Source organism: Mobula birostris, chromosome X, assembly GCF_030028105.1.
Source record: "Mobula birostris isolate sMobBir1 chromosome X, sMobBir1.hap1, whole genome shotgun sequence".
NCBI lineage: Eukaryota > Metazoa > Chordata > Chondrichthyes > Myliobatiformes > Myliobatidae > Mobula > Mobula birostris.
In genome coordinates, this window is record NC_092402.1 from 27740132 (window position 1) to 27763069 (window position 22938).

The 22938-nt window shown below is 40.1% G+C and overlaps 2 protein-coding genes across 7 annotated transcripts in view; both read left to right on the top strand.

The window, feature by feature from the left end:
- Positions 1-15680, top strand: part of ubtf (upstream binding transcription factor) — a 74822-nt gene extending 59142 nt beyond the window's left edge. For all 4 annotated transcript variants that reach the window (XM_072249369.1, XM_072249371.1, XM_072249368.1 and 1 more), the window contains 4 exons: positions 3621-3668; positions 3991-4065; positions 8640-8771; positions 9693-15680. In XM_072249369.1, coding sequence (XP_072105470.1) covers positions 3621-3668; positions 3991-4065; positions 8640-8771; positions 9693-9791 — 354 coding nt within the window. In that variant the 3' untranslated portion in view covers positions 9792-15680. The remainder of the gene's footprint in view (positions 1-3620; positions 3669-3990; positions 4066-8639; positions 8772-9692) is intronic.
- Positions 15681-16304: 624 nt separating this feature from the next.
- Positions 16305-22938, top strand: part of atxn7l3a (ataxin 7 like 3a) — a 65923-nt gene continuing 59289 nt past the window's right edge. The window contains exons 1-2 of one of the 3 annotated variants that reach the window (XM_072248680.1): positions 16305-17023; positions 18620-18731. In XM_072248680.1, the coding sequence (XP_072104781.1) occupies positions 18681-18731 (51 nt within the window). In that variant the 5' untranslated portion in view covers positions 16305-17023; positions 18620-18680. Of the gene's footprint in view, positions 17024-18619; positions 18732-21464; positions 21664-22938 lie in introns of those variants that run through there. The other 2 variants (XM_072248679.1, XM_072248678.1) reach the window with 2 other exon arrangements.

Here is a 22938-nt window from a genome sequence, read left to right on the forward strand (position 1 = left end):
ATCATCAAGATGTTGAAGTGGAGTTTTTCCACCCTCGTGGGCCCAACACGCGCTTCCATCCAAAACCAGGTGGAAAGGATATGTGCTTCGTACCAGTTGAAGATATTCTGGTCAAACTGATGGAGCCATCATCACCGGGTCGTGCAAACAGGACGAGGGAGATCTACCACCTGTCTGCAGAAGTCATGGACTTCATAGAGGAGGAGCATATTAATCGTCTACTTCTTGATAAAGCTGACTGAACGTTTTCGAAGATTTTCAAGCCCAGAAATGGATGGAATAGTGAATATTCAACATTTAACAGCATATACAGTGGCATGCAAAAATTTGGGCACCCCTGGTCAAAATTTCTATCACTGTGAATAACTAAGCGAGTGAAAGATGAACTGACTTCCAAAAGGCATAAAGTTAAAGATGACACATTTCTTTAATATTTCGAGCAAGAAAACTTTTTTTATTTCCATCTTTTACAGTTTCAAAATAACAAAAAAGGGAAAAGGCCCGAAGCAAAAGTTTGGGCACCCCTTCGGCACGTATCACAGCCTGTAAACACTTTCTGTAGCCAGCTAAGAGTCTTTCAATTCTTGTTTGGGGGATTTTCGCCCATTCTTCCTTGCAGAAGGCTTCTAGTTCTGTGAGATTCTTGGGCTGTCTTGCAGGCACTGCTCTTTTGAGGTCTATCCACAGATTTTCGATGATGTTTAGGTCAGGGGACTGTGAGGGTCATGACAAAACCTTCAGCTTGCGCCTCTTGAGGTAGTCCACTGTGGATTTTGAGGTGTGTTTAGGATCATTATCTTGTTGTAGAAGCTATCCTCTTTTCATCTTCAGCTTTTTTACAGATGGTGTGATGTTTGCTTCCAGAATTTGCTGGTATTTAGTTGAATTAATTCTTCCCTCTACCAGTGAAATGTTCCCCGTGCCACTGGCTGCAACACAAGCCCAAAGCATGATTGATCCACCCCCGTGCTTAACAGTTGGAGAGGTGTTCTTTTCATGAAATTCTGCACCCTTTGTTCTCCAAACATATCTTTGCTCATTGCGGCCAAAAAGTTCTATTCAAAAGGTTGAAAAGAACATCTAAGCAAGCCTGATGCATTTTGGAAACAAGTCCTGTGGTCTGATGAAGTTAAAATTTCACAAAACTAGAAGCCTTTTGCAAGGAAGAATGGGTGAAAATTCCCCAAACAAGAATTGAAAGACTCTTAGCTGGCTACAGAAAGTGTTTACAAGCTGTGATACTTGCCAAAGGGGGAGTTACTAAGTACAGTCATGCAGGGTGCCCAAACTTTTGCTTCTGGCCCTTTAACTTTTTTGTTATTTTGAAAATGTAAAAGATGGAAATAAAAACGTTTTCTTGCTTAAAATATTAAAGAAATGTGTCATCTTTAACTTTATGCCTTTTGGTAATTAGTTCATCTCTTACTCAGCTATTCCACAGTAACAGAAATTTTGACCGGGGTGCCCAAACTTTTGCATGCCACTGTATGTGTAGACAGAATGACTTAAGAGCTCTCAATCTATATGAGTAAATAAATAGGAATAATTAGCTTTTTATTGTGTCTGACTGTGACAAAAACAAAGTAATGACGGGAAAAACACATTTTATGAAAAAAATTACAAAATCAGGAGGTTGCAATGAAATATTGCTTGATTGCTGAGACTTTGTTCTATAAACATGTAAGTTTGGATTTCTTAACATTAAAAACATTTTCTTTTCAAAATTAAAACCCTTCCTTTCTTTAACTTCCAAAATTTGAGCCCTTGGGAAAAAGTATTCAGCCCCCATCCTTTTGTTCACATAAATGAGTATTACAACCAGGGATTTTGATCAATTTAACTTAACATTTTTTTTAACTTGTGAATCACATGCTCCTTCCCCTTTACTGTAGAGCCCAAAAAAACAGGGAACATTGTAAAGCATGAAAGGTCAGTAGTTCAAAGGTGTTCATCCCCCTTTGCTCAGTACTTGGGTGAAATGCCTTTCGCATCTATTACAGCCAGTAATCTTTTGGGATAAGTCTCTATTAGCTTAGCACAATGTGATGGACAAGATTTTCCCATTCCTCCTTGCAAAATTGCTCAAGCCGTGTCAGATTATTTAGGGAGCAGAGGTGAATAGCAATCTTGAGGTCTTGCCAGAGCTGTTCAATCGGGACTCTGACTTGGCCACTCAAGGGCATCAATTTTCAATTGAAACCACTCTATGGTTGCTCTGGCAGTGTGCTTTGGGTCAATGTCTTGTTGAAAGACAAACTTCCTCCCCAGTTTAAGCTTTCTGGCAGATGCTATCAGGTTTTTATCCAGGATGTCTGTTCAGCAGTATTCATCCTCCCATTAATCCTGACCAGATTTCCAGTCCCTGCTGCTGAAAAGCATCCCCATAGTATGATGCTACCTCCACCATACTGTACAATAAGGATGGTGTTACCTGGCTGATATGCGGTATTAGAGTTAGGCCACACATACCGCTTAGCATTAAGGCCAAAATCTTCCACTTTAGACTCATCCGACCACAGACCTTCCACACCTTTACAGCATCTTCTAAGTGATGCTTTGCAAAGTCCTTAGCAGTACATGGGACGTAAATGTAATACTGTATATCCCTATTGTAAAGCATGGAGGAAGTAGCATCATGTTGTTGAAATATTTTTATCTGCAGGACTGGAAATCTGGTCAGGATTGATAGATGAACGCTGCTAAACAGAGATTCTGGATTTAAAAACCTGATAGCCTCAGCCTGAAAGCTTAAACCGGGTAGGAAGTTTGTCTTTCAACAGGACACTGACCCAAAGCACGCTGCCAGAGCAACCATGGAATGGCTTCAAACAAAGGAAACTGATGTCCTTGAGTGGCCCAGAGTCCTGACCTTAACCTGACTAAATATCTCTGGCAAGTGCTCAAGATTGCTGTCAACCACCGCTCCCCAATTAACCTGACACAGCTTGAGGAATGGGAAAATCTTGTTCAATCACATTGTGCAAAGCTAATAGAGACTCGTCCAAAAAGACTACAGTCTATAATAGCTGCAAGAGGTGGTTCAACTGGGTACTGAGCAAAGTGGGATGAATACTTTTGAACAACTGACATTTCAGTTTTTGTATATTTAGTTTTTCACACCATAATTTTCCCTGTTCTTTGGGCTCCACTGTCCATCGCTTCTCCCCAACCAACCTGGCACAGCTTGAGCAATTTTGCAAGGAATGGGCAAATCTTGTCAGAATTAGTTTTCGTGCTTTACAATTAACATGCTTTTCATGCTCTCCAGTCAGGACCTCTGTGCCTCGAGCTAAAACCACACTTTTTTCAAGTGTTGCTTTCATCGACGGTGTTTTCTTACCCAATTTCCATAGACTTCTCCACTCTTTCTCTCCCCTCTCCCCTTTTCTCTGCGGCTCAATTTTTTGTTGAACTGTACTCCGAGTCAGAAGAACAATTTGATTGCCTTATAAAATTGGGTCCTCGTTGGACTTGCACATTCTCATTACCTGCTATTTGATGCAGATGCATTGTAAGAAAACAGTCTGTCATTGTTGGATTTAAAGATGCTTAGAGAAGGTATTTTGTTTTGAACTAGATATCTGCAATATTTGATTCTGACCACTGCTTTATTTTCTTAGAGCATATCCCCACAAGAGAGGGCTGCCTATAAGGAATACACTTCAAATGTAAGTGACCGATCCTATTTTCACTAATTTTATTTAAAACACTTGTTTTAAAGAAGTCTGTTGTGGGCGGGGAGGAGACTTCAATGTTTTCTGCTGGTTTATCTTTATGAACTGAAGCATAGCATTCGTGGTCTGTTAACGTGTCCTAATCACAAGGAAATTGTCTTTATTTCTGAACATTGAGAAGGTAGATACTTGTGTCTGAGTTACTTCCATTGGTATTTATAAGATCTGTCAAGGGGTGGATAGAAGGGAAAAATCTATTAATGCTGATCATTGATCCTACTTTAAATGATGCCTGAACTTGCAATGTCATTGACAGAAACGCAAAGGTACTGCAAAAGTATCCAGTCCAAATCCCAAAATGAAAGTCACAATACCAGCACAGAATGCTAGTGTAAGTATCTGTAAACTTTTAACCTGGTGGGCTTTTTATTATGCTTAGGACTTGATAAAATACAGCAGCTGTTAAGCATCTTCGCTCTGCCTTCCTCAAAAGGCAGGATATTCCAGTGGCTGCCTGTTTCTTTCAACTTCACATTCCCATTCTGATATGTCTGTCCACGGCAGCACCTACTTACACAAGAAAGCCTAATGCAGGTTGGAGGAGCAGCCCCTCGTTCCATCTGGGTAGCCTCCAACCTGATGGCATGAACGTCAATTTCTCGAACTTTTGGTAATTTCTGCCCCTCCCTCCTCTCTTATTCCATTCCCATTCTGGTTACCCATTCATCCCTTCTCTTCTCACTGCCCATTGCCTCTCTGGTTCTCCCTCCCCCTTTTTTCCATCGTCCACTGTTCTCTCCTGTTAGATTACTTCAGCCCTCTGCCATTTCCACCATCCCCTACCAGCTGCTTACTTCACGTCTCCAACCCCTCACCTTCTCCCACCTTCCCCTGCTAGCTTGTACTCTTCTTCTTCCTCCTCTCCCCCCCCCCCCCCCCCCAACTTTTCATTCTGGCATCTAGCCCCTTCTTTTCTAGGCCTGATGAAGGGCCTTGGCTTGAGAAGTCGACTGTTTATTCCCCTCCATTGATGCTGCCTGACCTGCTGGGTTCTTCCAGCATTCTGTGTGCTGCAAACGGATAATATACCCTCAGCAAGAAAACTGCTTTGCAATCATTTCCTGCCAAAATCTCAAATATAGTTAATAAGTTATGCTGATGTCTTTATCAAGCATTTTGTGTGTTGCCGTGAAGTATGAGATTTGTTTGCAAAGCCAACTTGGTTTGCTCGTCTACCTGAAGTTTCTGTAAAACTATGTCCATGAATACTGGGGTTATCATAAGCAAAATGTTCCTATTATTCTTAGTTTACTGAATTCTTGTGCTGATAGAAACATGGATGGGAATTACTGTGTTGAACAATTACCAAAGCAATATGTTACTTTGCGTTAGTGTGCACTCCCATGTTAGCAACAAATATAATAGCCTTTTGAAGGGAAATCCTGAAGGGTAAAGAAATTTCTCAGGACATTCTGCTTGCATAGAGTAAAAAGGCTGCGTTGGAGAGGATTAGTCTCATTAAAGATCAGCAAGTCCATCTGTGTGTGGAGGCATAGGAGGTGGTTAGTTTTCACTGTAAAGAAATGATTGATGCTAAGAAAGTTACAGAGATGAATGCTATCTTGGACAACTTATGAATTGAGGGAAGATGTATTGGCAACTTTAAAGTGCATTAAGGTGGATGAAATCCCAGGGCCTGACCAAATAGCTCGGACCTTGTGGGAAGTTTCAGTCCTTTGCAGAGATATTTGCTTTGTCTTTAGTCACAGGTGAAGTTCTGGGAGACTGCAGGGTGGCTAATGGCTAATATTGTACCATTACTTAAGGGCATCAGAGACGAGCCGGTGAGTGACCTCATTGATGGGCAAGTTACTGGGGGGGATTCAGAATTGCAGGATCATTCAGCATTTGGCAAGCCAAGATCTGATTAGGGTCAGTCAGTACTGCTTTGTGCATGGGAAATCATATTTAACAAATTTCCGGCTTTCTTTGGTGAGGTAACCAAGAGTTAGATGAGGGCAATGGGTGTTATCAAAAATAGATTTTAGCAAGGCTTTTGACCAGGTCCTGTATGCTAAGCTTGTCTGGAAGGTTAAATGACATAGGATCCAGGGAGAGGAAGCTAATTGGATCTGTAATTGGTTCAGTGGTAGGGAGCGGAGTGTGATGGGAACAAAACACAAGAGCATAGGTTTAAGGTGAGGGGTGAAATATTTAAAAGGGATTTGACTCTGGCTATAGTGCCAGAGAAAGCAGCTGAGGTATACAATAACAAGCAAAATACATATGGAGAATTGCGTGGACAGGAATGTTTAGAGTGGTGTGGGCCAAATGCAAACCAGTGAGTCTGATTTGGTGGGCATGATGTTTGGCATAGATGTGTTGGGCCCAAGGACAGGTTTCCATGTTGTATTACTCTGACTCCATGCGCCTGATTGATTGTCACCTTTGTGTTGACAAGTAATGTGAGATTATTGTTGTCAGGTTGTATAGCTTAATGCCTAAAGTAGAATTTTTCCCATCTGCAGTAGCATCTAGTAAACACCTTTGCATCTGCATAATGAGCCACAAAATAGTAAAAACCCAGTCTTCCTATTAAAGAGTTATCCAAGACTAGTTAGAAAACCTCTCAACTATATCATACATATAATCGATATGTCCTCCACTGCAGCTGAATGCTCTTCAAATTTACTTAACTGTCTCTCAAACCTATTAAGCCATTCGGTTACATTGATATTTTGTTTTCTTTCAGCCCCATTTACCTACTTCAGATTCATAGCCTGATGTCACAAAAACAAATCAGTTAACTTTAATGTTGAAAATGTTGATGTTTTGCAGAGCAAATTAGGAATGCTCGTTGGTACTTCTGCAGGCAAACATTCTTGATTTTATTCTGAGCAGCCTGTTTGACATGTTCAAGTTTGACGTACTTGTTCTGATTGCCTCATTGGCAAACTATCTTTCCATCTGCTATATCATTTAAAATTTAAAAAGGAACCCCATTAAGCACAGCTGCCATGACCCCATCTCTCTAATTATATCATCTTCTGGCAAAGGGGGGGGGGGAGAACTATTCTTAATGCCATTTGAAATTTAATCCTTTTAACTGTTGACTGAAAGATCAACATTATCCATCCCAAGGTAATGTGATCAAAACTAAATAGAATACTTCAAATGGAGTCTTGACTGAAGATCTTTCTATCATATGGAGCAGTTGTAAACCCATTGAATGAAAGGCATGAACTTATTAGGCTTTGTTTATGATCAGTGTATCAGATTTATGGGCATTTTAGCCCAATTGTCTCAATTTCTTTCCTCCAGTGCTCAATCTATCTTGAATCCATTTTGTCTGATCTCTGCTTTCATTTGTTGAGTACCAAATTACATGCTTTTCCTACTCATTTAATCTTTCTATAGCTCCTTTGTACCTTCCTAACTTCCTGATCTTATCTATTCAATTTATACTTCATAAAGCAGTGCTGGCTTTCTAATCTGTGCTGAGAAACTGAAATATCACTGAACTAATTTGGCCCAATTGGATTATGGCAATCACTTATCTCAGTCATTTGCTTAAACCCCAATTCTAGATTAACTGATTCAATAGTCAAGTAATATTTATTTATACAGCACATTTAAAAACAACCCATGTTGACCAAAGTGTTGTACAAACCATAACAGGTAGCTAAAATCACAAATACAAGAAACACAGATATAAACAACAAGGCACAATATAAACAACACATGAGCCTAGGCACAAGCCAAAAATCAGCTACATCAGGAAGATTCAAACACTAGTGAATAAAGTTAAGTTTTGAGCCTAGACTTAAAAGAGTCAATGGAGGGGACAGATCTGATAGGGAGGGGAATGCTGTCCCACAGTCTAGGGGCTACAACAGCAAAAGCATGGTCACCCCTGAACTTAAATTTAGATCGCGGGACAGCCAGGAGACCCAAGTCAGCCGAGCTGAGGGTCCTGGAAGTAGAATAAGGAGTTAGAAGGTCTGTGATATAAGGGAGAGCCAGCCCACTTAGGGCTTTATAAACAAACAGGAGACCTTAAAATCAATTGAAAACCCTACTGGTAGCCAGTGGAGAGAGGCCAGGATAGAAGTAATATGGTCCCTCTTCCGAGCACCTGTCAGGAGCCTGGCTGCGGCGTTCTGGACCAGTTGCAGACGGGACAGGGACGACTGACTAATCCCAGTATACAGGGAGCTGGAGTAGTCCAAGCGGGAGGATATAAGGGTGTGGATGACTTTCTTGAGATCTTTGAAAGAGAGAAACGACTTGATTTTGGCAATAGTACAAAGCTGGAAAAAACTGGCTTTTACTACTGCATTAACTTGTCAGACTTAAAGGCGGAATCAAATATCGCACCAAGATTTTTGACATGGGGTTTGACAAGGGTGGACAGGTCACCAAGACTGTTAGTAATCACTTTGGAGTTGGGGCGGGCACAAACAGGACAACTTCAGACTTTAACTTTCAGCTGTAGGAAGTTTTGTGCCATCCAACTCTATGTCCTCAAGGCATTTCATTGTTGTCAATTCCAGATTTGTGCTCCTCTTTCTTGATGGTTCAACACTGAATTGGGCAGGAAGATATCTAAGTCACTGCACATCATTTAATTAAATGGAATAACAACCCCATATGTGGGCTGTGCTCTAGGTGGGCACAGTGAAGTGCATTCCCATTTTGCAGTGTTAATGAAGTAAAATTGATCAGTTATCCCGAGCTTCATAATGTGTTAGTTCATCTGGTTTAGTGAGAATTGTAGCTCAGCAAAAAATGGTTATTTACTTCGAAGTATTTCTCCATTGAGTGTTCAACTTTTTTTCTAAACGAAAGCTAATATTGCACTTTCAAACATGTCTCTGGTCTTTATAATATGAAAATGTGCAGTAGGAGGGTGAAAGGATTAATTTGAAGTGTGTACATATTCTGAGCTGTTAATGGTTGTTGCAGGAAACGGAAGATTCTGATGAGGATGATGATGACGAGGATGATGAGGAAGAAAAGGCCAATTCTTCAGATTCTGATGATTCCTCTGGTTCAGACAGTGATGAAGAGAGTGAAGAGGAAGATGATGCAGATGAGGTAATGCATTCAGATCCTTTTGAAATATCCTGAGCCAGTCCAATGGATTGAGAATGCTCCCTCCATCTCAACATAGTTTGAATATAGCCAATACCTGTATGAATGTCCCCTCAGTGCTTATTGTAAGCATAGTCCTCATTCTGGTTTAAAACCTAGGTAGGGGGGACTTGCCACAATATGAAGTACAGTGGCTAAAGATGCAGCCACTGGTTGATGGATAGGGAGCATGACTTCAGTCACAAATTGTGAGTACTAGAGAGAGATTCAGAAATGCGGGATCTCACGGAAGCTTGAGTAGAATAGTGCAGAATCCATCTCTCAAATTCATGCTCCATGTCCCAAAGTTATCTCATTTATCCAATACTGTATGCTTGGTAGCTAATGTTAAGTTTATTGTCATATGTTTAAGTGTATGCAAATTGTAATGGAAAGTTTGCTTTCATCACAGGCATGTATCATCAGATACACAACATTCACAAAAATCTAAATTAAGCAAATTGTACACAATTTTACATGAAAGAACACATGGAACAACAAAAGATAAAGTCCATTGCAGTGCAAAGTATTCAATGTTACTGTACTGAGGTAGTGATTAGGGTTGTGCAGGTTCAAGAACAGAGTGGCTGAAGGGAAGTAGCTGTTTTTTTATTCCAGTGTTGTGGCTGCTGATAAAAGGAATTAATTTTTTCGGCAGCCTAGCCATTTTGATTGTGGAACAAATATTTGGAATATTAGAAAACTTTTACAGCTGATTGCGATAGTTAAATTAATTTCTCATTTTCACCAATTTAAAAATTCTGCTTGTGATGTGCAAAATAGATTACAAAGGAGAATCAGTTACAGAAGAATCAATTCTTCACACATGAGCTATTTGTCATACTGGCAAACCATCACTTGACCATTTCCATACTTATTTTCTAGAATGCAGATGAAGATGAGGATGAAGAGGAAGATGAAAACCAATCCGACAGCAGCAGCACTTCTTCATCTGAAGAGTCCTCTGACTCAGACTCTGACTGAAGTGTTCTGCTTTGATCTTCCAGGCAGTACTGGAAAATATCAGGGGCCTAAAGATGAGCCCTCGTGCCCACTACCAGCACTGTTTGAGAGACAAGTGGCAGAAGCAGAAATGCTAAATCTGATGTGATCCAGCCATCATAGTCCGGTCCAGTCAGTTTTGTGGAACGAATTTTCTGGACTTGACCTGATTTACTTTAAGCTCCTTGAAAACCACTAGTGATGCAAGTAAGAATGGACCAAATAAAGAATTGGTGTTTTTTTTTTAAATTAACTGGAACAATCCTATTTACAAATTATTCAGAAATTGCCCTCCGCCTGTGTGACCCTCCAATGAGTGACATTCTGAACCTTTTTTCTTAAACTAACATGAAAATTCTCTAAGTTTAGGCACACAAGATCAAAGTTGTGTGTTGTGTGAAGTCACTCGGTATTTAAGTGTTTGGTTTATCAGGTCATTCATACTTGCATTGCCAGGCACAAAAGCTTTGAATTTTTAACAATATTACAGTGAAATTGGTTTCTGCCTCATTTTTCATGGTTCTAGTTCTGGTACCTTGTACAATTTTTGTGGTTAAGGAGAATAGAAACAGGGTGATTACATGGCAAGCATTGAAGCTATTTATTCAATATTTCCCCAAAGTCATCTACCCTGGTACCTCTGTTGCATAAGGGATGAATCTGACAATGGAACAGGCTGGAGCTTGTCTACAAGTATGCTAGTCTGAATCAGTGAAGAGTATTTTGTGATGTTGCAGTTTGTAAATACAAAGGAATGTTTTTAAGGGAGGTTTCAGTTTTGGCATTTTGTGAATGGAATCTTCTTAGTAATGTGAACGATGTTACTGAGAAGACTGCACCAAAGCAGTTGCTCATTCATTTTCGGGCAGATGGAAGAAATGTGCTCTTGTTGCCCAGTGCCCTTCAAGATTGCAAAAGACTCTGTCTTTCTAACACACTTCTTGCTGGTTACTTTATTTTTCTGCATGTGTAGTCTTTCCTTATAGTGTTTAACTTATGGAGGATGTAACTGCAGAGGCTGAAGTATTTTGTATAATTTTAGTCTGTCAATCTGACTTGGGAGTGTCACAATATTGGTGGAAGTTGATCTTGATGTTCTAGATGCAGCAGAGACTGCAAATAGCTTTGTATTTTCAGATTCTGTTTTGTCACTTCTGAATGGAATGTACATTAACTCTAGTCATGAAACCAAATGCAAAGCATATTGTTAAGTTTTACTAGATAGTTTCATCCTCCTTTGAATTGTAGAGTTGAAAGGTTTTATTCCTGGAGGCCTTCAAGAGAGACAGCGCAAAGCTGCTGAAGTCAGGTCACATGCAAAGCTGACTTGGGTTTGGAACACTATTGCAGTATCTCTTTCACAAATACAAGCTTATTTATACAAGCACTTTTATTTGCATAACCCATGGCAAGACTGTTTGTGTTTTCTTTGCACAGCAGAATTGAAGAATAATTACAAATTTGAGGATAAAAAATTTTATTGCTTCATGGTACAGGAAGTGTGAGTATGTTTTCTAGACCCAGCTTGAAAAGGGAGAGGGAGAAAGAGAGCTTGTGGTCTCTGCAACCAAAACATGCCCTCTTGCCCCTTTGTGTGATCTCATTGTAAACCAATGAGAGTTCAATGTAAAATCTGGAGGGGGGTGTGGGGGGGGGTGGTGGAAGAATGCCATGCAGCTGAGCCTTCCTCCAACTGCAGCTTTGCATAAACACCAGATCATCACTGAATACCTTTTCAGCTTGTGCCCAATTTCAGAACAAGAGGGTGGGTGTTATTTTAAAGGATACTGAAAGAGGTAGTCTGTTGTACTTGTATTGGATTTGAATGAGGATGTATGGTATCTGTATATAATGTTTGTATTTTGCAACTTTACTTTTCATTTTATTTTCTGGTTCTTACAGTAAGGCCAGGAGCACTGGGAGTGTGTACTGTAAGAGGTGAAATGAGTGCGTTTTTGCACTCCCGTGAAGCTGTCCTAGTAACCCATACGTACCATGTTACTTTTAGCTTCTGTGACCTGGAAATTTTTCTAATATTTAAAGATTGTTTTGTAGAGAGAATGCCTCACTGATTTGTATTTGCAGATTCTTGTAATTTGATGTTGGAACTTCTGAAACATTTTATAGGGAAAGCGTTCCTTTTGTTCAAGTGGTTATCAATAACCATTAAAAAAAAATAAGAACTTGTTTGCTAGGTGAATAGAATTATTTGAACTTGCATTGGGAAATATGGGGTCATGAACACTGCAGTGAAATACATGTGCACACTGATCAAAATGAGAGCACATTAAGTAGCATATTTTCCAATTTTCAATGGATTGCACATCTATTAACCACTCACCAATCCAAGGTGAGAAATAATTGTTGAAAACACATGGTCAGAGAAGCTGTAATTTCTGTGTTCCCTTTCATTGCATAACCAACTTCTGGCGCTAGGAACATTTGCTGTGGTGGGTATAGTGGTTAAGTTAGTTGAACAGCAGTCACGATTCTGGACCACCGAGTTTGAATGACATTTACTTTAAATGAAATAATTAGCTATTAATTCCCAGTTTAAATTTAATTTTTTAAAGAAAACTTGATTCACTAATTTCCTTTGAGTAATTGTGGACGGTAAATAAGTTCTGGCAGTCCTAATGACATTCATGCTATGTTTTTGATCTTTAAATAAAAGCTGATGCTATATGGTTGAGATGCTAGAAGTCAACATGAAAAGCATTGTGCTATATAGATGAAATTATGTACCATATTTGGGCTATATTACTGCTGAGCTCATAGTTTATATGGGGAAATCTAAGTGCCACTTTCTAAACTGTCACCAAGTGAAATAGATAGGTAAGTAAATCACTTGTTTTTTCTTGAGTGTTCTCATCTTTGCCAAAGTTGTCAAGCTGGTTCCTTTAATGTTTCACTTGTGGGGCAATCTTAAATATATGCTGCAATTGGGAGCAGAATTTCAAAGATCACCCAAATGTAATGACTCAAATTTGATAACTTATTAAATATAAAATTGCCATCTATTGAATAATTACTGCTGAAATATAGTATCTCTTTAGAACCTGCAGTGGGGGGGGGGCAGTTCATCCTTGTTATTTCTGTTTTAAAACCTATATCAATGCCAGTGCAGCCTTGCAGTGCAGAGAAGATGGCTTAGTCACTGTTCAAACGTGATGCAATTGGAATGAAAATGCCCATGATGAGGATTAAAAAAATACTCATAGATCATAAGTGTTTTGGACTATCCAGTCTCCTGCAATGGATTTGAAATAATATAGAGGAGAGTGGACAAGGTCTTAACTGAAAACACAAGAAATGAGCAACCTTGCTCTTGTGCAACATGTTATGAATGGGGGGAGGTTGCTTTGGGTATACAGTACGGACCAAGGGTCAGGAATAATTGAGCATGATGGAAGTGCACATTGTAGACTTTAGAACTGAGCTTTTCTACCATGAGAAACGTACAGCTAATAATGCACTGAATATCAAGTGGTGAAAGGGTGTGTGGAAATGCCTCTTTATGTGGCCAGGGTATTTGGATGACTTTCTCGCAGGATTCCCTGACTAGAAACAATATATAGTTTGATGTTGGTCAATGTTTCATTAACATCCGAGACAAGAACCAGAACTCGACTGTGTGAAATGGAGCTCAAATCCATACTGGTCCAATCTTGCTGTTAATGTGTGGAAACAGCTGATAGTTAAACTACCGAAATTGTTTAAGATTATCAGCCTAGAATGCCAATAACAATTGAGTAAGTGTTAAATGACAGGAATAATTGCCCAAATACGGCTGATAGTGAACTGATATGTTTATAACAATATTTCCATGAGGGGCGGGGGGTGGGGTGTGCAAGGCAAGTGCCCAAGGGTAACAGAAGTCAAGATGTCTCTCAGCACTGGTTGCTTAGATTGGTTATTTCAAGAATGTTTTTTTAAAATTGAAGTGGAGCTGCTTATTAGGGAATACTAATAATGGAGTTACGACGATGATCACGATCCAGTTGAATGGTGAATTCTAGAACTGGATTGTTCTTTTGAGGCAGAACCGTTGCCAATAAAAAATGACAGCAGAAGCAGATTAGTGCTCTGCCATTCAATGAGATCAAAACTGTTCTACCCAATTCTACATTGCCATACTTTTCCAGTATTCTGTGATTCTGTGTACATAAGTTTATTGCTCCCTCTTGAGTATATTAAATGACTAGACAGCTACTGCAGCCTATTGTAGTGAATTCCAAAGATTCAAAATCTGAGCTCATTTCTCCATTTCAGTCCTAGAGCAGGCATTGTATTCTGGAGTACTTTTATGGTGCTGGAATTCCATACCCAAAGAAAAAAATCCTCCTAACTGTAGCAAGCTGATCAATAACTGCTCAATTAGTTTGCTTCCATTTTAAACACCTATTTCTTTTCTCCAAAGAACTACCCAGCCCTAGCAACATCAGTCCAGTGCATCTTGATTGGCCATGCCTTGTATTAAGAAGTGTGCTCTAGTTTGTTGTAGCCAATGTCATTAATAATTTTAGAAGTATTTTTATAACCCAATTATCTGCTTAATTTCTTGTCTAGGAAAAAGCTTATCAATATTTCTTGCATTTAATTCACATGGTGGGGGCTAAGGGGGCTAATTTAAGGTGGGGGCTTATATGGGAGGCAGGGTTTGAGGGTCAGCACAACATTGTGGGCTGAAGGGCCTGTGCTGTACTGTTCTATGTTCTATGGAAAATAGAGAAATGTGGGTGAAAATCAAGCAAACTGGATTAGTTTAAATAATGCTATTTTCAGCAGCTGCAGAGTCCTTGTTTGGGATTACTTTAGACAGGCTGCTTGGTTGGCATAGTTGAGAAGGGTCTGTTTCTGTGCTGTATATCTTAAATTTAAGGAGTTTTTTTTTCTTCCATGTTTATAATGTCTATGTTCTTGCCGCTTAATCTATTCACTCCTTTGCAGACTGTGAGCATTTCCCTTGGTTAAGTATCACACCTATGTTTGCATTGTCAATAAACTTGAACATGTTCCAATCCCTCCATCACAAAAATCAGTGTGGACTAAGATAGTTAGGCCCAAATATCATTCCTTGTGCTGATAAGAGCCCCAGTCCCTGTCAACCTTTATTGCTTATTTCCTATTTAATATATCCAGTTTCAGTCTGATGTTAAATTACTTCAAACCAGGTGGTCATGGCAGAACTGGCAGTTCCATGGGATGACCAGAATGGAGAGGTGTTTGAATGTAAGAAAGCCAAATAGCAGGACGTAGAAGAGCAGTGCCAGTAATGGGTTAGGAGGAGGCATGATGAGAGCCTATAGAGGTGGGGTGTAGGAGTATTATGAGAGCTGCAAAGAAGGCCACCAGGCTCATCAGAGGCTGCTGAATGAGCTCCTAGATGCCTATGACCCACCAACAAGTGCTGCTAGGACCCAAGCCAAGGACCAACCCTGGCTGGGTTGCTTAGGTGAGTGTTTGATGTTGAAAGACCTGAAATATCTGATGACCCCAGGTTACTACTGATGATATGTCCCAATCCATCCTAGGCTGTACCTCAGCATAAAGAGAATTTTGCATGAACTATAGTGAATTGGTTTTGACAATTCAAATACAATTGGCTGGAGACCTAATTTAAAAGCTAATTTTGTGTTAAAGATCCATATTTCACCTATTTATTGTTTTGTTACCTCTGACTGTTTCTCTTCTCCCCTCTCTCCTCCCCCCCCCCCCCCCATAGTTGCCACTTTATAATTTTTCTTGATGTAAAGACTCGATCTGACTTGTGGCCCTTGATATACACTGCTATGTCTTCAGGGGTTTTTGCATTTGTTTCACTTTCACTGCATTTAGACTGCTTCAATTAAAGCCTATCCTTAAAACTGGTATCTCAAAAGGCTCCCTACAATGATCTAATTTGAGATTAGGCCCTATTGCTAATATTTTGCAGAATCAGTTTTCAACGTTTGAGCCAATGTACTTTTGCGTAGTACATGCCATCCATACAAGGTAACATATTGTAAAAGACTAGTTGTTTCAGATGTAAAATCTAACTTTTTACCCTTGTTGAAACCTTAAATTGACACCTAACGGTCGATAAAAGGAAAGGTTTGTACCTCATGAGACAAAAATCTTTTCTTTTGTTCATGCTATATACCCGCTATCTTAAACGAAAAGCAATGTTCTTCTCATTTCTCTTTTTAATTAAGGGAAACACATCTTAAAAATACAATTAGAAGCAAGGAAACGTATTATTAGGAACGCAATTATGAAATAAGGGGCTATTTCACAGTATAAGCTCAACACTTTTAATTGCAAAGTCCTAATATCGATGATAGAGGGCGAGAGACAGAGAGTGGAACTACAGTCCCAGTGGGGGGTGCAATGTCACTACCCACTAGAGGTTTGCTTCAACTGCCAACTCACGCGCGACCGAAAAAGGGGCGGGTGGCGTGATAGGTCGCGCGACCGAAAAATGGGCGGGTGGTGTGGTAGGTCGGAGACCGAGATTTTGCAGATCAAGCCCGGCAATATCGAATGCCAAACCGCCTCCTTGAATGAGGACTGAGTGAAGAAGAGGGAAACTATAGGAATAGGACGTAGCTTGAGGTCTGGGACGCTCCATTTTTGATGGAGGGAGGGGGGGGGGAGAGAGACTAGTCTCTCCGTCCAGGAGCGACCGTTTCCCTCTAAAGCGAAACTTCGGGAAGGGCCAGGCGAACTCCCGGCGCGCGCAGTGTAGCGCGCAGATACGGCCCCGAGAGACAGCAGCGCCGCCCGTCCGATTGGTCCGGCGCCGCGAAGTCTTAACGTCCATTGGCCAGTCTTGCCGTCAATTGCGGGATGCTTGGTGACGTGCTTCCGCTCTCAGATTACGCTGCACGCGGCCTGGGTAGAAACGGTGGGACCTACGGAGCGTTGGAGACAGGCGAGGGTAGGGAGCCGGATCGCAACGCCTCCAGGCAGTGTCACGGCTCGACGTGCCTCACTGCATGAAATGGTAGCCTGGGTTTAAAAGTGCGATTGCGCCGAAGGAGAGAGAGGGTGCGGATCGGAAGCGACTGCTTGGGAAAACGAACGAGATTCAGGAGGGCCGTGGGGTCGGGGGCGCTGCCGGGCTCTAGAGAAGATGGATCCTTGGCTGCAGAGTTACACCATTCAAGATTGATTGGTCCGGGAGCAGTGGCGCTAGAGAGGCATCTGCAGGTATACCCAGAGGAAGGGACAAGGTAAGGGGTTGGTGGCATGGTGGAAGGAAAGAGAAATCTGTTACGTTGAGAGATCGGAAGAGGAGAGACCTTAAGGGAGGAGAGAAGATCATCTGTGGGAGGCAATCTCAAGAGTGAGGGATACAAATTGAGAGAGCTCCCCAGGTATGGTTCAGCTTGGGGATGGATGTTCAGGATAGCTGAAGAAGTGAGTCTGCAGGTACTGTCTTAAAAAAGATGGGGAGGGATCTCGAGACTAAAACTGCATCAGTAAAATTAAAGAATGCAGGATCTCCTGAATCCAGGCTGAGGGGAAGCGATCTGAGAAGGGGGTGGGGGGAATTGGAGAAGTCTTGCAGATATTATTTGGAAGTCAGCCTGCGATGCAGGCAAAGAGGTGTCCGGGGCGGTGGAGAAAATCAGTTGCTCAGTGAGATCACACTCCTGGCTTTGAACACAACAGTGGCACACCAGATTGTTTTCAGGATAGGGAAGAGAAAAACTGGTTCTACATCTTTAAAATGTCAACTGAAATGTTCTGCTTGTGTTGCACATAATTTTAATCAGTTCTGATGATAATATTCCACCTGATTACCATCTTTGGGTGTCTATAGGCATATCTGGGTTTGCCCGTTCCCACATGTTTTCTGTAGTCCAAGGTGTTTTAGTGTGCAAAAACCATGCTTTAGGAGTGGTGCTGAATCGTCTAAAATCAGGGGCAGTTTACCAGATTTCTGATAAATTTCTGTATCTTCCACATCCAGAAAAAATTAAATGCTGAAAGAACTTGACCATTCATGCAGCATTTATGAAAACATATTGGGTCAGTGATCTTTCCTCAGAGCTGGTTTTAATAATTGCTTTCTCCAGTTCCATGTGATTAATAATTGATTGACTTGGGGTCGAATCCTGCAGTTACTATTAGTACAATTTTGCAACAGAGCATTGGCAAGAACATGTCAGAGAACACCACAGAAACAAGCCTTTTGGCCCATCCAGTCCATGCTAAACTGACTGGTCCCATCAACCCGCACCAGAACCATAGCCCTCCATACTTCTCTTAAACCTACATCCTCTACTTCCACTGGTGGGAAGTGATTGTTTCAAGGTGAGGTATCTTGTTCATTCTGCAGTTCAGATATATTGTGATGTACAGGTAATGGTAGAATATTCTTTCATATCATTGCAGCATATAAAAGCTGCCTTCCATTGAAAAACTACAAAAGTCAAAGCAACACACGCAAAATGCTGGAGAAATTCAACAGGCCAGGCAGCATCAATGGAAAAGAGTACAGTCAACACTTCAGGCCGAGACCCTTCAGCAGGACGCTTTATACTTCAGATTGACTCAATTATGATCTATTCTCTATTTCAGTATAGTTACATTTTACATACAGCTATAATTCAGTATATTGTAAATATTGAGCATAAGATCAACTAAGAATATATTAAGATTAATACACGAGCTTACTATATTTGCTTATTCTATTTTGAAGACTGGTAGTTGAACAGATTCTCCACCAAACCACAACCCCACCCCCCAATTAGTCTTACCTGCTTAAGTATAGATTTCAATTTTCTGTGCTCTTTTTCGACTAACAATTTACCTTCTCTCAGTATTCTTAGTGACCACCTCATTACTATGTAGAAAGAAAATAGCACACAATACTGATTGCCAATGAAAATGGAAGAAATGTCGTTACCTGGCCTGGAGAACAGCAAATCCGAGGTAAAGAGACTTGGGAATTTGTCCTAGGGCGTGGATTGTATACTTGGTTTTAGTGGTGCATGGATGTATTTATCTAATGAATGATAATGTCTTTGTGTAATATTAGAATAAGCATCTGGTAAATGTATCTGTTCCATGCTTAGAAGGAATGCATGAGGGATCATTGAGAAAGTACGTACAATCAATGTGCACGTTATGCATATAGAACATTTTTTTCAAGAATACCAAATGGATGGTTTATTTCAGGTTATGTTAAAGCATAATCTTCTGTTTTCATCAGATTAAGCTGGAGGTGTATGTGTTGCTATCTGTTGTGGGGTTTGGATGTTGTTTCAGGTCCCCCTTTCAATTTAAACTGCTCCCAATTCCTTTGTGGTGTTTGACCTCCTTGATAACCCATTGTTTTTTTGAGCCTTTTGAATACATCCATTAATTGTCTTTTCTTCCTTCTCTTTCCTTTCTTGGTGTGTCTGTTACTCTTGGTGTTAACAATTGACCGCAATTCTATCTGCACGTCATGCACTCAAGAATGAATTTTGACGAAGGATTTAAATAAGACACTGATTTCATGCCTGATGCAGTCAGGGGAGTTGGATAGAGGAATGTGTCTGAACTTACTGGGGAGCTGAGCCTCACCAGGACACCACTTTTAGAGGATCCAAAGGCACTTATAAGTATGATGTTAATGGTGATGGTCTTTTACAGCACTGAAATAATGATCTACAGCATTAATTTTGACTTTAGAATATCTCTGACATTAGAAAGTTTTGTTCACAATCATCCTTGTGATAATCTTACTCTTGGATAGTCCTGTGCGTTTCTTCTTATACCTCAGTTTCAACCACACTTCTTCATGTAAGAGGCTTTTTATTTTGTCCCGTCTTTGCCTGTTGTATTTCACCTCTGACTGATGATATCAAGTAAAAAGGCTTGGAGTGATCCTAAGACATCAAAGAAATGGAATAGAAGTGACCACATTATCTTATCTTGTTTACAGATCAGATTTTGCCAAGTCTTTTAACCTTTGATGTTCTGAAATACATCTTTGGCACTTTTCCTTCTAAGCTGTATGAGTGTGCGGCTGCGCAGTAATGGAAATGCTTTCACACACGTAGTTTTTATTGCCGCGTAGCTGGCATTTTTAATATAATGTTAATATAATTTTAAATTTATGTTAGTGTAATTTGAAATTACAATTGAAGCACTACAGTATGTAAAAGCAAAAACTAACGAGTTATGGTCACAGTATCTTGGCAATGCCTTTTATTAGAGTGACAAGGTGAAAGATCTGCTTGCTTCTGTAAATTCTGACATCAATAGTGCGCCTGTTATTCAGTTCATTCAATGCGTGTGTAATCGCTTGGATAGTAGATTTGCTGGCGATGAGTTAAGAGAATGGCGAGCTTTTGACCCTGTTGCTATTGCAAATGTGACCAATTTTCAATTTGGAAAGGAGAATGCTGTACGACCGGAAAAAAATACTCAACTACTATTTTGAACTACACCGAAAACATTGCCTCAAAAATATCGCAGCAATACTGTAATTTCAAATTTGTCATTTTTGAGAAAGTTCAAACTGATTCTATTAAGTTGAACTACATGCTTAGAAAAGAAGAATTTGAAGAACTGTCAATTCTTATTGACATCATTGGAACATTTCAAACTTCTCGTGCTGACTGTCAATGTGGATTCAACTTATTAATTCAATCTAATGTAAACCCAGAAACAGACTAGAAATGGATGATCTAATGAGGATTAAGATGAGTCTTTCATCTGTGTTTATAGGCAATGGATTTGTAATAAAGGCAAAGGAGAAAAAGTTTACGAAATGTGAAAGCTTTTCTTTGTATTTTACTTCATAAATAAATAAATAAACTCTAAATGTTCATAGTATGCATATTACCAAAAAAACATTTAAAGTGCAGTGCAGTTTTCAGGCCATGTAAAAATTTTCTGCACAGAGCGATGATTGGTCCGCGCAACTATAAAAAAAATTAGAGGGAATATTGCTCTCTGGATGTGCTCCACAACATGTAATGAGCACTGATACAAAAGATGCATCTTGACTTTTTATTCATAGCATTAAAAAAAACAAAAAAAAAGTTTTGGGTTAAACCTAGAAATTTGCAGTTCATTGATTTTATTTTCTGCAATTAATTGAGGGTAACACTAAACCCTCACTTAGCAAGCCATCTTTGTTCCGTCTCAAGCATCTAGTAATCTGCCATGAAGTTTTGCAGATGTCTGTTTTTCTCTGCAACTGAGTGTACAGATTCTTGATCTCCATGACCTGAATATAATCTTCAATGATGATGGATAATTTGGAAGTGAACTTGCCACTGTGACAATCCCATGGCAGGTTGTCAGTGGGACAGCACCTTCTATTTACATTTTAGAATTTTGCTGGGGTCAGTGGAAAGAAAACTTTGAGCTAATCTTGAAGATTTCTTTTTGACCAAAAGTGAAGATATTCATCCAGCATACCAGCTGTTCCTCAGATATGGAAAATAAATAAAGTGGCCCTGGAGTAATTGGTGAGTATAATGACTGATTCTGTCTTTTACCTTTAGTCAGTGTTTTTATAGTGTGTGCCAATCACTGGGTGTATAACAGTTTCTGGGAACTGAATCTGCCTAGGTGGGCCACTTGCACTGACTAAACTTAGAATTAATTTTGCTCTGCTTCTTGGCATGAACTAGATTGGCCTAACTTTCTGTCCTTTTAACCTGATAGAACAGATGATGAGCGAATTTGTTTCCTAAGAAAATCGTTTAGTGTGAACTCTGCAGCCATGCCCAAGCTGAAGCGGGTTTCTTCAGAGAAGAAACAGAAATATTGGAGGCAGCTGAAACGTGACCAGAGGCAGATGAACAGAGAGCACAGTGACCAGGCCATGGAGTTTGAAGCTATCCCTGAAAGTTCTGCAGAGCAGGCCAGTACCCCCCCCCCCACCACCAAAGTACCCTCTTCTGTTCTCTTATCACTGCATTTCATTGCTCTACCATGCTTGCGTGTCCCAGTGTTGAATGCTTTGGATGTTTTTCACACATTTCTTTATGTTGAGGCTGCACTTATGGTTCACTGAATGAATAAAGGTTCTGTCTTCAATGCTGGATTTCCGTGTATTTCTTTGCTTCATCTTTTGCAATTTTGTTTTTGAAGCGGCAATTCATGCAAAACTGTACGTGGCTTTTCACTGAGCAACTGCCAAAAGGATGGGCCTCTTAATGAGGTGTCTCCATCGTGATTGAACTTAATAGTCTTAAGGATGAGGGGATGAGTGTTTAGTATGAGATGAGAAGAAATTTCATCCTGAGGGTTGTGAATCATTTTATTTGGCTAAGTGGAAATATATGGATGAGTAGTCATTGAATACGTGACTTGACTGGTAGACCCTTGAGTAAAAGAGTAATAGGGTTATGTAAGAGTGAAGTTGATGAAACAGTTCAGTTATGTTAAATGGTGGAACAAGATTAAGGAGCCATGTGACCTCCACCAGTTCCTATTTCATAAGTTTTTAATCACTATTTTTAGTTGTGGTTACCAACTTGCAGATAACATGGAGACAGTCCTGTGAGATTGAGGTTCCTAAACAAACACCTTCCTATCTTCATTGTGCGTTATGTTTATATGTTGTCCACCATAGGGGTCTCCAAATTGTGCTGACAGGTAAGGAGAAACAAACCACAGCTAAATCCACAGCAGTTACTCTGCTGTTTGTGCTGGTTTTCTTGTCAGAATGGGTAACAAACTGAGCAAGGAGTGGATATGTCAGACAGGAATATGGCCTGAATCATTATTATGCATGGCTTTGAACGAGCATGGACAGGATAACAATGATCCATCGGAATTATTTAAATAGAAGTGTCGCTGGCAGCATGTTTTCAGCCTTTTTGTTTTGCAAGTGACGCGAATGCCATCCATAGTTACCCTGATGTTTTGCCATTTAAGTAGAAAAATTGTAGATATGTGTAACCTGTATGCCATTACCTTTCAGTTCACTGCATGATCATAATGATTTATTTTATTTATATAGTGGTTTGCTGCTCTTTTCTGCAGAAAAGCCATTGGAATATGATGCAACTTGGTACTGGGTCAGTAAACGCTGGTACTGTGACATTTAGTAGACCCATTTAGTGTGTGATTAAGAGGTCACTTCAAAGCATGGAAATGGTTATTTGTGCAGGAGCCTCATAAGAGCATTCTG